Here is a 13217-nt window from a genome sequence, read left to right on the forward strand (position 1 = left end):
TTTTCAGATTCTATGTAGATCGTCATACTATACGTTCTACATCCTCCTCTTTTTGTCCCATATTTCTGGGTCTAGCATTGATTTACTGGCATATTCCATCATATGAGCATCCCATTAATGGATGTACTCTCTTCGGCGGATGTTGCTAATTTTTTGCTTTTACGTCCTGATTTACATGTCAACGTTCCTACAAGATATACACTTAGGAGCAAAATACTAGGGTACGGTATTTGAAAATTTGCAGTTTTACTTTATTTTGCCAAATTGCTCAAAATGCATAACACGCGCACGCCAGCAAGAGCGTGGTTTATCTTGACTCATAGAGCAAAAAAAACTTGAAAGACATACAAACTGGATAATATGTTTGCCTCATTACAATTTGTCTTTTGCGCCCACGTAATCATTTCTGCAAACAGAGCAGTTACCAGCCCCACAAAAGGCTTAGACGCCGTTACCCCAACCGCTCCGCGGCGCCCGCAGACGCCGACACACGCGCGCTTCCGGCGTAAGCTCGACGCGAAGGCAAACGTCCGCACGCTTGGGACGCCGGCGTCGTGATTGACGCCCCTGAAGGCCCCTTTCCGGGCTGTCCGGAAAGATCCAAGTGTCAGCTTGTGTTGGTCTATTGCCTCTTTTTCACAAGAAAGAAAAATATTCTGCCAGGCTCCCCTTGTTCTGTGAGAAGATCCCCTTCCCCAGAAGAGTGTTTTTCGGCTGGCATTTCTTTCAGGCAGTGCTGCGGGCAGCCCGTAGGCCCTTGTAAGGCGCGCGCTGCGGCCCTGCCTCCTTCCTTTCGGCCGGAACCGCCATCTTCCAGGTAGGGCCTGCGCGTGGCTCCCGGTGCCGCGTGTCTCACGGACTCGAGTTCTGAACTTGGGACCGCAGCGGCAGTGCATTGAGGTCCTTGAGAGACCGTCTAGCTTGTCCTGGGCCCACTGACCTGGGTGGTGGAGTTATGTTCGTCCCAGACCAGGAGCGGCGTGCGCCGGGCCGGGGGCTGAGGACCAGACGGCAAGGCCGCGGCCCTGCGTGGGGAGAGACTCGAGAAAAGCGAAGCCGAGGCCCTGGGGTGAGGCAGTTCGGGTCAGTCTGGGAAAGAATTTGTTTTTCCTGTGTCCCCAGGGCTTCAGCCTCGGTATTCTGGGCCTTCGGACAGGTTTTGTGCGGCCCCGTGGCCCAGCGCCTTTCGAACTCTTCTTCAGTGTGGCGTTTTTGCCACTAATGTAAAGCCTAAACCTGTGATGCTGTTGGATAGGGGCTTTGGGGGTAGTAGGAATGGGTTTACGGGTTTAAAGGCACGTGCTTTAACTTCCGGTGAGGCCTAGTTGTGCGTGAAAACCTGGGCTTGCGGTCCGAGAACAGTGGATACCTTGCATGATAGGACCTGTAGACCGCTTGGCTTTAGTGTGTGAAATTAATCCGGTTGTTTTAAATTGGGGCCCCAAATCGCATTTGAACAAACGGAAAGTGCTTTCAGGTTGCCACAAGTATTGTTTTGTTAACGCTGGGGCTGCATGTGAATGGTTAGGTGTCATTGGGGAAAGTCATTGAATTACCACTTAATCTTTTATTTTTTTCATCTTTTTTTTTTCTTTCGTCTTTTCATCTGGCTTGTAAATGTTAGCGACCAGAGTTGAGCAAACTGCATGTTGCATTTTATAGTGGGTCCTGTTGGGTACTGTTAATCTAAAGCATCACTGTTTCCTACTTAAGTTACTGTTTTTTAAAGCGTGTGTTGTTTCGTGATGTAAGATAGATTTCTCCTGGGGAGAATGGATCTGGTGGAAAGAGAATGGATCCTGGAGTCAGAAATTACTTTCCATTACTGAATCTGCCACTTAGTGACTCTATAAAGTGATTTGGACCTGCCGAGTATCTCTTGTTTATGAACTTGACACTTGGGTATGAGTTGACACAAATGTCCAGAATTTGAGGATTAAAGCAGAATATCTGGCATTTAATAGATGCTTAGTTCCCTTTTTAAAAAAGTAACGGATGCATTTGTTGTAACAGTGATTTGGCGTTGGTGGCTTAGGTGAAACATTGTGTCTCCATACCTCCCAGGTTAATGAATAAGGTACTTTGGAGTCACTTTTCTTTAAGAAGTGTTAATAAGAGGGCACCAGGGTGGCTCAGTCGGGCTCAGCTCATGATCCCATGGTTCTGGGATAGAGCCCCGCGTTGGCTTCGCTGCTCAGTGGGGCGTCTGCTGCTCCCTCTGCTTGTGTGCTCTCTTTTATTCTCTGTCAGATCCGTAAAATAAAAAAAGGAATGTTAATAATTATTGAGACTGATTTATGTTACAGTCCCATCAGGTTAAGCCTGACTTAACATGTATCTGCTTTGTGGTAGGAGTCGTTCTTGGCAATGATAGTTCTGCCCTCGAATAAGCAATAAAAACCATTGTTTTAACCTTTTGGGAAACTGATTTGATTTGAAATGCCTATATGTGAATTCTTAGATAATGATAAATTGACTACCACTTACTGTTAAACCATAGGGTAGAACTTGCTGAATGCTTTGTAGACATTACCTCAGTTAATTGCAAGAGTATTAACCCCATTTTTGCAGATGAGGATCAGAATTTAAATATAAATTTCTCAGGAAGCAAGTGGCAGAACCTAAGTCAGATTAGGTCAGTAGTTATAAAGCCTGTGTTTTTCAAAACCCTTCAACTCTACATACATTTATTAGTAAATGATGGAGTAAAGTAATCAGAAGTATGAAGTGATTTGGAAATTCGTGGCAGGTGCTGTGTAAGATACTGTCACAAAAAATAACACCAATAAGGGGTTTAATCATCATGTAAAAATGCAGGGCTGAGTTGTCTTGTTCTCCAACAACAAATAAATTACCAACTAGTTAGTAATTCCAGTGCCTTTGGCATTCTGGGCTGGGTTCTACTACAGACATGGTGGTTTTAGAAGTTTTGTTGTGTTTTTATGTTCTAATAGGGAAAGTACTGGTGTGGGTTCTAAAATAAAATTCTGCTGCTTAGTTAACACTTAAGCAGTTTCAGCAAAAGTCTTACATGCCAAAATGATAGGTTTTTACCATTTATGAGAAATACCGATTGGTGAATCAGCTTCTTACATTCCTTAATTGTGTAGCTCCTGTGATGCAAGCGTTTGACATTTACAGGGTTGTTTGATTGGTTTTTGTTTGAAAAGACAAATGTCAATTTTGCATTTGCATTTTACTGTTTTATACTTTCTGTTTTCAGTAATTTGCCAAAATGACCAACACAAAGGGAAAGAGGAGAGGTACCCGCTATATGTTCTCTAGACCTTTTAGAAAACATGGTAAGTAAATTTACCCCCTAGAGAGCAAACATAGCATACCTTCATACAATGCATTCTTACTAAATGGCGTTAATTAACCAGCATCTACCTAACTTGTTTTTGTAGTAAACAAAAGCATAAATTTCATATAGTAGGTTCTTATAAATAAGATTTAAAAATACAACTGTCAAAAATAGAGAATGTTGAAAGCTAATAAGCTTGCGTGTTTCTTTTATACTCTAGACTTTTTAATCTTGATACTGACTATACTCATTTTTTTGGGTGCAGGAGTTGTTCCTTTGGCCACATACATGCGAATCTATAAGAAAGGTGATATTGTGGACATCAAGGTAAATTCTAAAATTGGGTAAATAACCTACAGAATATTAGAAGGTAGAAAAGTTTAATTTGGAATTCAGATACTAGTGTATGTTGCATCTGTTGGCTTTTTATTCTCCTGAATAGGGAAAATCTTTGGTCTGGATAAGAGCTGGTAAGTGTAGAATGGCTATTTAACTGAGAAACCAGAGTTTTTAAAGTGCTATTCCTGAGTCTAAGAATTTTCTTGTTACTTGTTTGTTAACAGGTTGTGAATTTGTGGAGGTAAAAAGGAATAATACCTTAGTGCAAAATTTAATTGTTGATGGTGACAGAGATTGTTATTTTTGTAAAAACAAGTGAAAGTTTTGTTTTGTGACCAATATTTAAATGTATCCTGGGACTCTGGAGCTTAATGATGATTGTCTTTTTGATTGCATAAAGCAATGTGAAAAACAACATTTCACCGGCTCTGAAAGCTCTTGAGTTGCCATTTAAAAGAAAAAAAATTTTAGAGTATCTTAATTACTTTAGTAAGAGTCAGGATGTAAAAGGAAGGGGAAATGCTGGCATAACTTTAATCTCCTTTCTTAACAGGGAATGGGCACTGTTCAAAAAGGAATGCCCCACAAATGTTACCATGGCAAAACTGGAAGAGTCTACAATGTTACTCAGCATGCTGTTGGCATTGTTGTAAACAAACAAGTTAAGTAAGTAACGTCAGGGTTCTTTTTAGCCGATCAGTATTCCTTCATACCCCATACCCCCTTTTCACTTTGCCAATTGGACTTATGTCTTTATTGGTCATTCAAGTGGGGCAAAGGAAATATCCTTTTAAAACTCAAGCAAACTGGGTGTTTGCCTTGTATCCTGTCAGAGGAAACAAATTAAACTAGACTTAATGGAAGGTTTTATTAGGGTTTGGTGTTAAGCAGTTCTAGTTTTCAGAGTATAAAAAAGAAGTATAGTAAGTAGTAAATTGAGTTAGTGATTTGGTTTTGGTTATATAGTATTTCAAGGTCTGTCACCTCATCAAAAGAAAGAAGTGGAGATGTTCGGGGGCTTATGGGTGGTGCGATTAGTGAAGCATCTAACTCTTTTTTTTTTTTTTTTAAGATTTTATTTTATTTATTTGAGACAGAATGAGAGAGAGCACATGGGGGGGGAGGGTCAGGGAGAAGCAGACTCCCTGCTGAGCAGGGAGCCCGATGCGGGACTTGATCCCGGGACTCCAGGATCATGACCTGAGCCGAAGGCAGTTGCTTAACCAACTGAGCCACTCAGGCGCCCGAAGCATCTAACTCTTGATTTTGGCTTGGGTTGTGGGCACTTGAGCCCCACGTCAGACTCCATGCTCAGCATGGAGTCTGCTTAAGACTCCCTCTCCTTCTACCCCCCTAAAATAAATAAATAAATCTTTTTTATTTTTAGAGAACATGAGCAGTGGGGAGGGGCAGAGGGAAAGGAGAGAGAATCTCCAACAGACACCCTACTGAGTACAGATCCCAACACAGGGCTCAATCCCATGACCCTAGGATTGTGACCTGAGCCAAAACCGAAGAGTGGAATGCTCAACTGACTGAGCCACCTAAGCAGCCCAGTGAATAAATCTTTAAAAAAAAAAAAAGGTGGAGATGTTTGCTTCAAGGCCTCTTGCAGTACAATTAATTATTGTAAATTAGCCATCGCCATGCTGAGTAATGCTATCTATTGGTGAAAGGTTTGTGGTTTATTTAATAAATGAAAACTGCCAAATAAAATTGGATTTGTTACATTTTTGCTGAAGTGTTTATAGTAATGTTGATTTTCCCCAGGGGCAAGATTCTTGCCAAGAGAATTAATGTACGCATTGAGCATATTAAACACTCAAAGAGCCGAGACAGCTTCCTGAAGCGTGTGAAGGAAAATGATCAGAAAAAGAAGGAAGCCAAAGAGAAAGGTACTTGGGTTCAACTGAAGCGCCAGGTGAGTGCTTGACAGATGATTTCTTGGTATTGATCTTGGGAATTTTAAAACTTGCTCAGTGGTAATTTTCTTTTATATGAAAGTTAATGAATTTGAGTATGTTATTTCTTTGTTTCTGAGAACACTTTGAAATTGATTTCTGTTCTTGCTTTTTTTTTTTAATAGCCTGCCCCACCCAGAGAAGCACACTTTGTGAGAACTAATGGAAAGGAGCCTGAACTGCTGGAACCCATTCCCTATGAATTCATGGCATGATAAATGTAAAGAAAATAAAAGACCTCAAGACAAAATGTTTCTCTTAATTGAGTAGAAGTGTGGTGTCCTTTCCCCCCGAAAAATATTTAAAGCAAACTTTGTGTCCTAATTCATTGGGTGATGTCTTTATTGAAACTTAGTGGCTTTTTTTCTTGTTGAAAGATGTGAGGTGGTTTATTGTAGAACAATATACTCAATTGGTTAGGAAACTGCCAGATACTACTTTAAAAATATTTATAGTTGGAAAATAGTCCCTCCAAATCCCTAAGAAAAAAGAATTTTAAAAATATGTGAAAGGTTATCTGTCGCATTGCATTTAAGCTCAGTGAAAGTTCGAGTTCTTGTAATTGTATCCTGTCTTAAATAGCTGTGTTTTAAGGATAAAGAACTTGCCCTTGAAGGCTACTATTTAAAAACAGATGGTTTAAAGCACTTCGTCTGGTTCCTACTAAATTGTTTTCCCTGTCATTTCCTGTTATGGTTTTCTTGTATGGTGCTCTAGCTCTTAGGAAAAATGTATTTCTTGGAATTGCTCTTTCTTGCCCCAGTTCCGTTGTACTTGTCTTTGCCTGAAATACCTACACTTTAAGTTGGTGAATTCCTGATTGTCCTTTTTTCACCTTGAGTGTCATAGGTGAACCTTCCCTGATAAAAGTATTGCAAGGAGAGGAATGAAAGTGCTTGGAATCAGAGAAGAGAAATTATTTCTGGTTTGGGATGATAGAATAAAGTCCCTTATACCTGGTCCCACTGCACGTGTGTTTGCTTTCTTAGTGTTTATAATTTTTAAAAATTTAATCTTCCCCAGTAGACCTGAGATTAAAGACTGTTAGTAAACTGTGTCCTCCTATGTCCTGGCACATAATAAACATTTCATAAGTGTTCTTTGAATTGAGGAAGGCACTTTATATATTTTTTTTTAAATATTTACTCATTTATTAGAGAGAAAGCACAAGCTGGGAGGAGAGGGAGAAGCAGGCTCCAATGCTGGGATCATGACCTGAGCTAAAGGCAGCTGCTTAACCAACTGAGCCACCCAGGCACCCTGAGCAGACATATTTTCTAGTTTCTGTGTGTTTAATCTTATTTTCCTGTGGACTTTACCAAACTAGAATGTTTTGGATTCTAGAGGGCTCATAACAATTTTGTTTGTGAGTAATTGAGATTATTAAGTCTCCCATAGGATGTGGAAAGATCGGGAAACCTCAGACTTTGTTCATTTTCCAGCAGTTTGTATTAGCCTTTTTGTTGACCCTAGATTAGGCCAAATGATTCTGAGAGGTCCTTTATGCACTTAGGGCCTATGACTCCATATTCCCATGACCACCAGGTTGACATAATTGTGACAAAAGACATGGCAGAGGATCAGCTCCCTCAGTTTAGGAGGGCTGGTGAAGGTGAATATTAAGAAAAAGAAGGACTGCAAATAGAACTGGTTTAGGGGAGTTCTTAGGGCAGATATCAGAAAATGTGAACTCTAACATCTGATGTACAGTGGCAGTTTTCTAATGCACTGTAATGGCAATAGTGGTACCATGAATGTACATAAAACTTGGTTTGGGGGCTCAATCCAACTTGGTTTTGGTTTAGGCCTAGGTCGTGACGTCCGGCTCCACTGTGGGCTCCAGTGGTTCTCAAGTATGGTTCCCGACCTGACATTTTTGGGGAACTTGCTAAAAATGTGGGCCAGCTAAAATTCAGGGCATGAGCCCAGCAGTCTTTACAACCTCTCTGGGTGATTGAGATGCTCAAGTTTGAGAACCACCGATCTGTCTTTAGTCCTCTCTACTATACTTGAGACTCAAATTTCAGAACTCGTTCTCTGAACCTCTTGGGCAGTTCCATTTGGATATCCTGCAAATACACAGACTAGTTTGAAGAGGTTTTATTGGAGAAATAAATTGCATGGAACTCCCCTAGCTTTGAGTAATGTGTATGTGCTGATAAATTAATGTGCCTGCCTTGAAATGCAGGTCTTTTTAAATAATGAGTAATTGTTATAGATTGTGAAATTATAAATGAATCTCTTAAAATTCCCTTTCCTACACTTGGTGAGGATGAAGAAAAATGTTCTAACTTAAAAACTTTGCCCTATTCTTAAATTAGAGCCATTACCATAAATGAAAGTGCATGGCTCCTTGAACTTTTGATTCTATCTTTTCTGATCTAGCCAGGTACCTTCTGAGGACTTCTGTTTTGTTCAGTTGAGCCTAATCCCAAGAATTGAATAAATCACACAATGTTGGGGCAGGAAAAACCCCACAGTTTCATATCTCTAGTGTATTTTCACTGTGTATTTCATATCTCTAAGTGTCAACATTTTCTCCACTATGGTGGGGAATAAAGTGGAAAACAATTTTGCTAAAATGGAGCGATAACAGTTGCTAGGATATAAAAGTAGGTTTACTTTTTGAGCACAAGAGAAAACAATTAGATTTGGGATACAAGTGCTTATCCCATTCCCACTTAAAAAAGAAAAACAATTGGTATTGTTCATACAAAAGCTTTCCCAGAATCTGTTAGACAAGTTACTTGGTTATGAATAATAGTGGTGAGGCAGCATCTGCAGCTCATAATGCTGAGGCGGAAAGTGTGTACAGAGGAGTGACTAAGCAGCCCAGGGTTTCTGTATTGTGATTGTTTTCCAAATGCAAATGTGTATGGTGAGGATTAGCTGACAGGCTAGCTCATAAAGCCCCAAATGCAAAAAGCATAGAGAAAATGCTCTGATACTTACTTCCTTGCAAGACTGGAATTTATGGAAATAATTTGATTTGGAAAAGAAATGCAGTGAGGTACTCTATTCTCCAAAATGAGGTGGTGGCTTAGCTCAAGTGAGGATGTGATAACTTTGCTCCTGAGCGAGAAGGAGGTTCAGAATAATTGCTTATGGGAGATGAGTAAATAGGTTCTAAGATTCTAGAGAGCAGAGATGATATTTTGTTCTTCGTATGTATGCTCCTAGCGCTTGACTCTGTAACATATAGTCAGGGTTACCCTCCTTAAGAGTTCAGTGGCTTTCCATAGCCTCCAGATAAATTCCTGAGCATGGCATGCATTGCCATCCACAGTCTGGTCCCCAACTTTTTGGGCTATCCACCACATCCTTCTAATGTTTGAGACTACTTGTAGCTCCCCAGACTTGCATTATACTTCTACTTTCATGATTTTGCTCATGCCATTCCTTCAACTTGACATGCCATCTACCCTCTGTGTTTCCGCCTACCAAATATTACTCATGCTCAGAGACCGGGCAATTTCTTCCTGTAGCTTTCACTGATTACCACCGCCCCCTCCCCCATTCAGATTTAATTCTCCCCATTGCAGCTCTCTTGGAGTTGGCACCCTGACCTGTTTTGTCGTTCCTTTTACATGACCTGAGTGTTTTCATCCTGCTCTCTACCTTGATGGAAAATGCCAAGATTAGAAATCAGGTTGGGGGTGTCTCCTACTGAATGCCTCAATGACTTCGGGTAAGTTACTAAACTTGTCTGAACCTCAATTTAGGAGATATTTAACCCATTTTACAGGTTTAGTTAAAATTAAAGAAATAGAATTTTTTGGTAAACAAATTTATAAAGGGTAATTTCACTAAAGGGATGTCTGTGAAGACAGGAATGTCTTATACTTTGTCATCCCCTCAGTAGATGATTGGTAATAGAAGGTTAACTGTTCTTTGTATTCTGTACCAGCACTTAATGAAGCAGTGAGTAGATTTTCAATCATTTTGACTGTTGAAATAAAGCAGGGAGCTGGTAGCAAAACACAGTTTCTAGTCTGGTAAAATTACCTAAAGGTAGTCTGTGAGTCTCCAGTGAGCTCATTGTTCAAGGATTTAGGATACACAGGAAGAGCTGATATTAGGAGGGGATGGATGGTGGAGGGAGAGATGTTCTTGAACTAGAGGAGGATCCTTCGCAGCTTTACCTCAGGGCTAGAAATCAAGCTGATTTGGCTGGTAAAGGGTTAATAAGTTCCCAAGGCTGATATTTGCGAATTACCAACTTCTGCCCTTCATACTCATTTTAAACACCCACAGGATTTGTGTATCCATATCTGTGCCTACGCATTTCCATTATCATTTTAAAACCACTTCAGTATGCCTGTGTTATATTGGTTGCAGTACAATTTTACATAACTCTGGACACAAAGAAATCCAAAATGAAATAGAACACAAGCAGCAACAATTTAGGCAGTGCTATTTATAATGTTCAGTAACAGTTCGGTAACATATTATCTGTATTAAAAGGTCATGGCTTATCTTGTCTATTTGCAAATGCAAAGAGTTTCCAAGGAGAATGGAATAACATTTTGAGCTCTCTGAGCTAAGGTGCAATGTGAATGCAAAATGGAACGTAATTATCAGGGGACAGAAAACAGTCTTAGGAATCTTATTTATTGGGTGACCTTAAACTAAAATGATCTTATTCCTGACAGGGAATTAAGATGGGGAATGAGGTGTAGAGGTAAGTCCAAGATTCAGCCAAGAAAGTGCTCTTTTCCCTTGACAGTTCTGCATTTTAATCCCAGGAAAGTGAAAGGTGCAGAGTCCATTGATGCCTGCTCAACAGAGATCCCCTCTTTTATTTCTTGACTTAATGGGGGAGCAAGGTGTCCGCTAGCTCCTGGGGAGGAGGAGCTAGGGTTGTTCTAAGGTAGTGGCAATCCCCGTCTTCTTTGCTGGATACTTGGATAAACTCTTCCTCAGCTTCTCAGTTCTGGAGATGAGAGGTAAGAGAAAGTCTGCTGGGTTCTGAGAATTATTGTATTTCATAATAAAAGAAGACAATAGAATCCCATGCTCCCTTCCTGCTTTGGTGAGGACTTGGTGTTTGGTGAAATGGGCCATTTTGTGTTCAGAGAGAGCCAAAGAGCATCTGGGACACAATGACTTGGACCCCTATCACTGAACAGCTGAAGGATCCCTGGAACCGAATGGTTTCAAAGTGGTTCTGTAAATAGTAACTGTCTTTATGGTGTTTTCTCCCGTCAAGGAATGAGGTGCCCTGCTTTAAATCTTTCCAGTTAAACTGAAGTTTAACAGAAGGGGATTGCCTTGTAAGCTGCCAAAAGTCAGTGCAACTGAGATACAGCAGTTATCTCAGGACATTTCCTGGAACACTTTCTCTCGAGAGTAGGTTGCTCTCAAAACCAAGCTTTTGGGATAATGGTTACACACATGGCTTCCGTTTTTTTCCGTTTCACACAGTGAAGACATCACTCATTCATTTATTCATTTATTCATTCAGAAAGTCGGTCAGTGAACAAAGGACCTTCTAAGTCCCAGGCACCACTACGTGCTGATGCTAAAGACACAAGCTAGAGTCTCTGCCCCCCTGGAGACAGTCATGAAACAAATTTTACAGAGAGTGACAGTTGAGATCAGTGCTGCCAAGGGTGTCCTAAAAGGGGAGAACTGGGAGATAGGAGTGGGGGTGGCAGCGCTGATCAAAGAAAGCTTCCAAGGGAGGGGCAAGTAAGCAAGTCATCTATTCCTAGTCTACAGCAGGAGTCCTGAAGAATTCAACTGAGAAGTGAGGAGAGCAGTAGGGATGGAGAAGGGGAGACACCCAAGGGTGTAGGCAGTAGAAATGGTGGAACTTGGAAGTGAGAGTGGTTGGAGTCAAGGATGGCTCACAGGTTGCTGGTTTGGAATTCTGGGTAGATGGAGGGAACATGCATTAGTGTACTTGGTTGCTAAAAATGGATCCCATCCTCTATCCCTCTCTGCACCTCACCCAGCCCTTTCTTTTTTCTTTGAAATATAGAGAGAGTGCATGAGCCTGGGGAGGGGGAAGACAGTAGAAGCAGACTCCCTACTGTGGGGCTCAATCTCCCAACACAGAGATCGTGACCTGAGCAGAAACCAAGAGCCAGATGCTTAACCGACTGAGCCACCCAGCCCTTTCAAATGTGACTTCAGCTCCCTCCACTGAGGCACGGAGTGTATCCTTTCCCCTCTCCTTGATTCTGGGCTGGAATTGTGACTTGCTTTGGCCAACAGAATGCAGCAGAGGTTATGGGTTCCACCGTGGAGTAGGGCTCTAGAGTCCTTTTCCACTTCCGCTTACTCTCTCTGAAACCTGCTCAGCCACCGTGAAAGCAAGCCCTAGCCAGCCTGGTGTGTGTATGGGGGGCGGGGACGGACTCAGACAGGTGAGTCCGTCACTGCCCCTCCCCCATCACAGCTGACTGCCTGCCAGCCACGACCCACCCTCTGCCAGCTCTCTGCTGATACATGACAGGGCCCAGCCTAGGTCAGCTGAGTCTGGCCTAGATTAGGATAACCACTCCACTGACCTACAGACATGAGCAACTATGGGGGATTGTTGTTTTAAGCCGTCAAGTTTCGTGCAGTTTGTCGCGCAGCAAAAGCTGACTAACACGACCAAGACAGAGAAGGGGTAAGGATGGAGCCCTCCAATAGGCAATTGGACATATGAGGCTGGTACACAGGAGGCCAGAAGCATGAAGTTTTAACCTGGAAGGATCAAATCCCAAGGCCTTACTATGGTCCGGCTCCCCAAACTCAAGACCAGGACATTTTTCTCTTTTGTGTCCCCTTCTTCCACTCCCTCATCCTTATCCTAAACTTCATTTTACGCTTAGAAGTAAGTACTTCAATAATAAAAGCAAACGCACGACTCAAGTGCATAAAACAGTATTAATGATGGAGAATTAGTCCGGAGCCAAAGCTCCCAGGGAATGGAATGTGTATTGAGTGTTCACTGATGAGTGGATTCAGCCAAGGCCAGCAGCGAGGGTCTTCTTGGCTTGGAGGCTGAGCTGCAAAAATTACTGCCCCCAAGAGGCCTTCACATTTGTGGAGCAAGGTCACAGTGACTGCAGGTCCCTTATAACGGCTACTAATTCAGGGATTCTGGGCTTTACTTTCCTTAGTAATGTCACCCCTCAGCACCTTTTGAAAATAAAAAGGGCAATATACCCAACAGGAATTTACCCCTCCCATTGTTGCAGAAACATCCGACTGATAGCACTTTTTCCTTTTTCTTTCCTTCCGCAGCTCAGAACTGATCGCAGGTTCACCCACTGGTCTAGTGACCCGGGCTCGCCTCTGCGGGGTGGAGGGGCCCCCAGGGCAGCGCAGGCACAGCCCCACGAGAGGCCTCCCACGCGCTGGCGGGACCGTGGCGCTCCTTCAGGGGCCGGGGGCGGCAGCGGCGCGGGGCCCGGGCGGAGCGCGTCAGGCGGCCAGGCGGTGCTCACGCCCCCGGCGCCCGGTCCCTCCCCCCGGGCTCTCCAGCGCCTGGTCCCTCCCGGCCGCCGCGGGAAGGAGCGGGAGGGGGAGGAGCCGGAGGCGGCCGCCGCGCCCCCGCCGCGCGCACCCAGCCCTTTAAAAACCGCCGGCGCTGACAGCTCGGCCGGCTGCCGTGGTCC

General features: G+C 42.8%; 1 protein-coding gene and 2 non-coding genes across 4 annotated transcripts; all 3 read left to right on the plus strand.

Annotated features, from left to right (window-relative positions):
• Nucleotides 1–792: 792 nt before the first annotated feature.
• Nucleotides 793–5928, plus strand: RPL21 (ribosomal protein L21). Of its 2 annotated transcripts, none has more exons than XM_088021785.1 (6): nt 793–817; nt 3224–3302; nt 3570–3631; nt 4197–4309; nt 5414–5564; nt 5730–5928. In XM_088021785.1, exons 2-6 carry the CDS (start codon nt 3236–3238, stop codon nt 5817–5819), a joined length of 483 nt encoding a protein of 160 aa, XP_087877911.1. In that variant the 5' UTR covers nt 793–817; nt 3224–3235; the 3' UTR covers nt 5820–5928. The 2 variants fall into 2 exon arrangements, with proteins under 2 accessions (XP_087877911.1, XP_087877910.1); XM_088021784.1 differs by lacking the exon at nt 793–817 and adding an exon at nt 884–1069.
• LOC114212961 (small nucleolar RNA SNORD102) lies at nt 4009–4080 on the plus strand. Its single transcript, XR_003610089.1, has one exon. It is a non-coding gene; the product is annotated as a small nucleolar RNA SNORD102 (small nucleolar RNA).
• On the plus strand, nt 4361–4487 carry LOC114213003 (small nucleolar RNA SNORA27). Its single transcript, XR_003610098.1, has one exon. It is a non-coding gene; the product is annotated as a small nucleolar RNA SNORA27 (small nucleolar RNA).
• Nucleotides 5929–13217: the final 7289 nt, after the last annotated feature.

This window comes from Eumetopias jubatus, unplaced genomic scaffold, assembly GCF_037043125.1.
Source record: "Eumetopias jubatus isolate StellerSeaLion01/CBP00866 unplaced genomic scaffold, mEumJub1_p1.0 scaffold_3, whole genome shotgun sequence".
Taxonomy (NCBI): domain Eukaryota; kingdom Metazoa; phylum Chordata; class Mammalia; order Carnivora; family Otariidae; genus Eumetopias; species Eumetopias jubatus.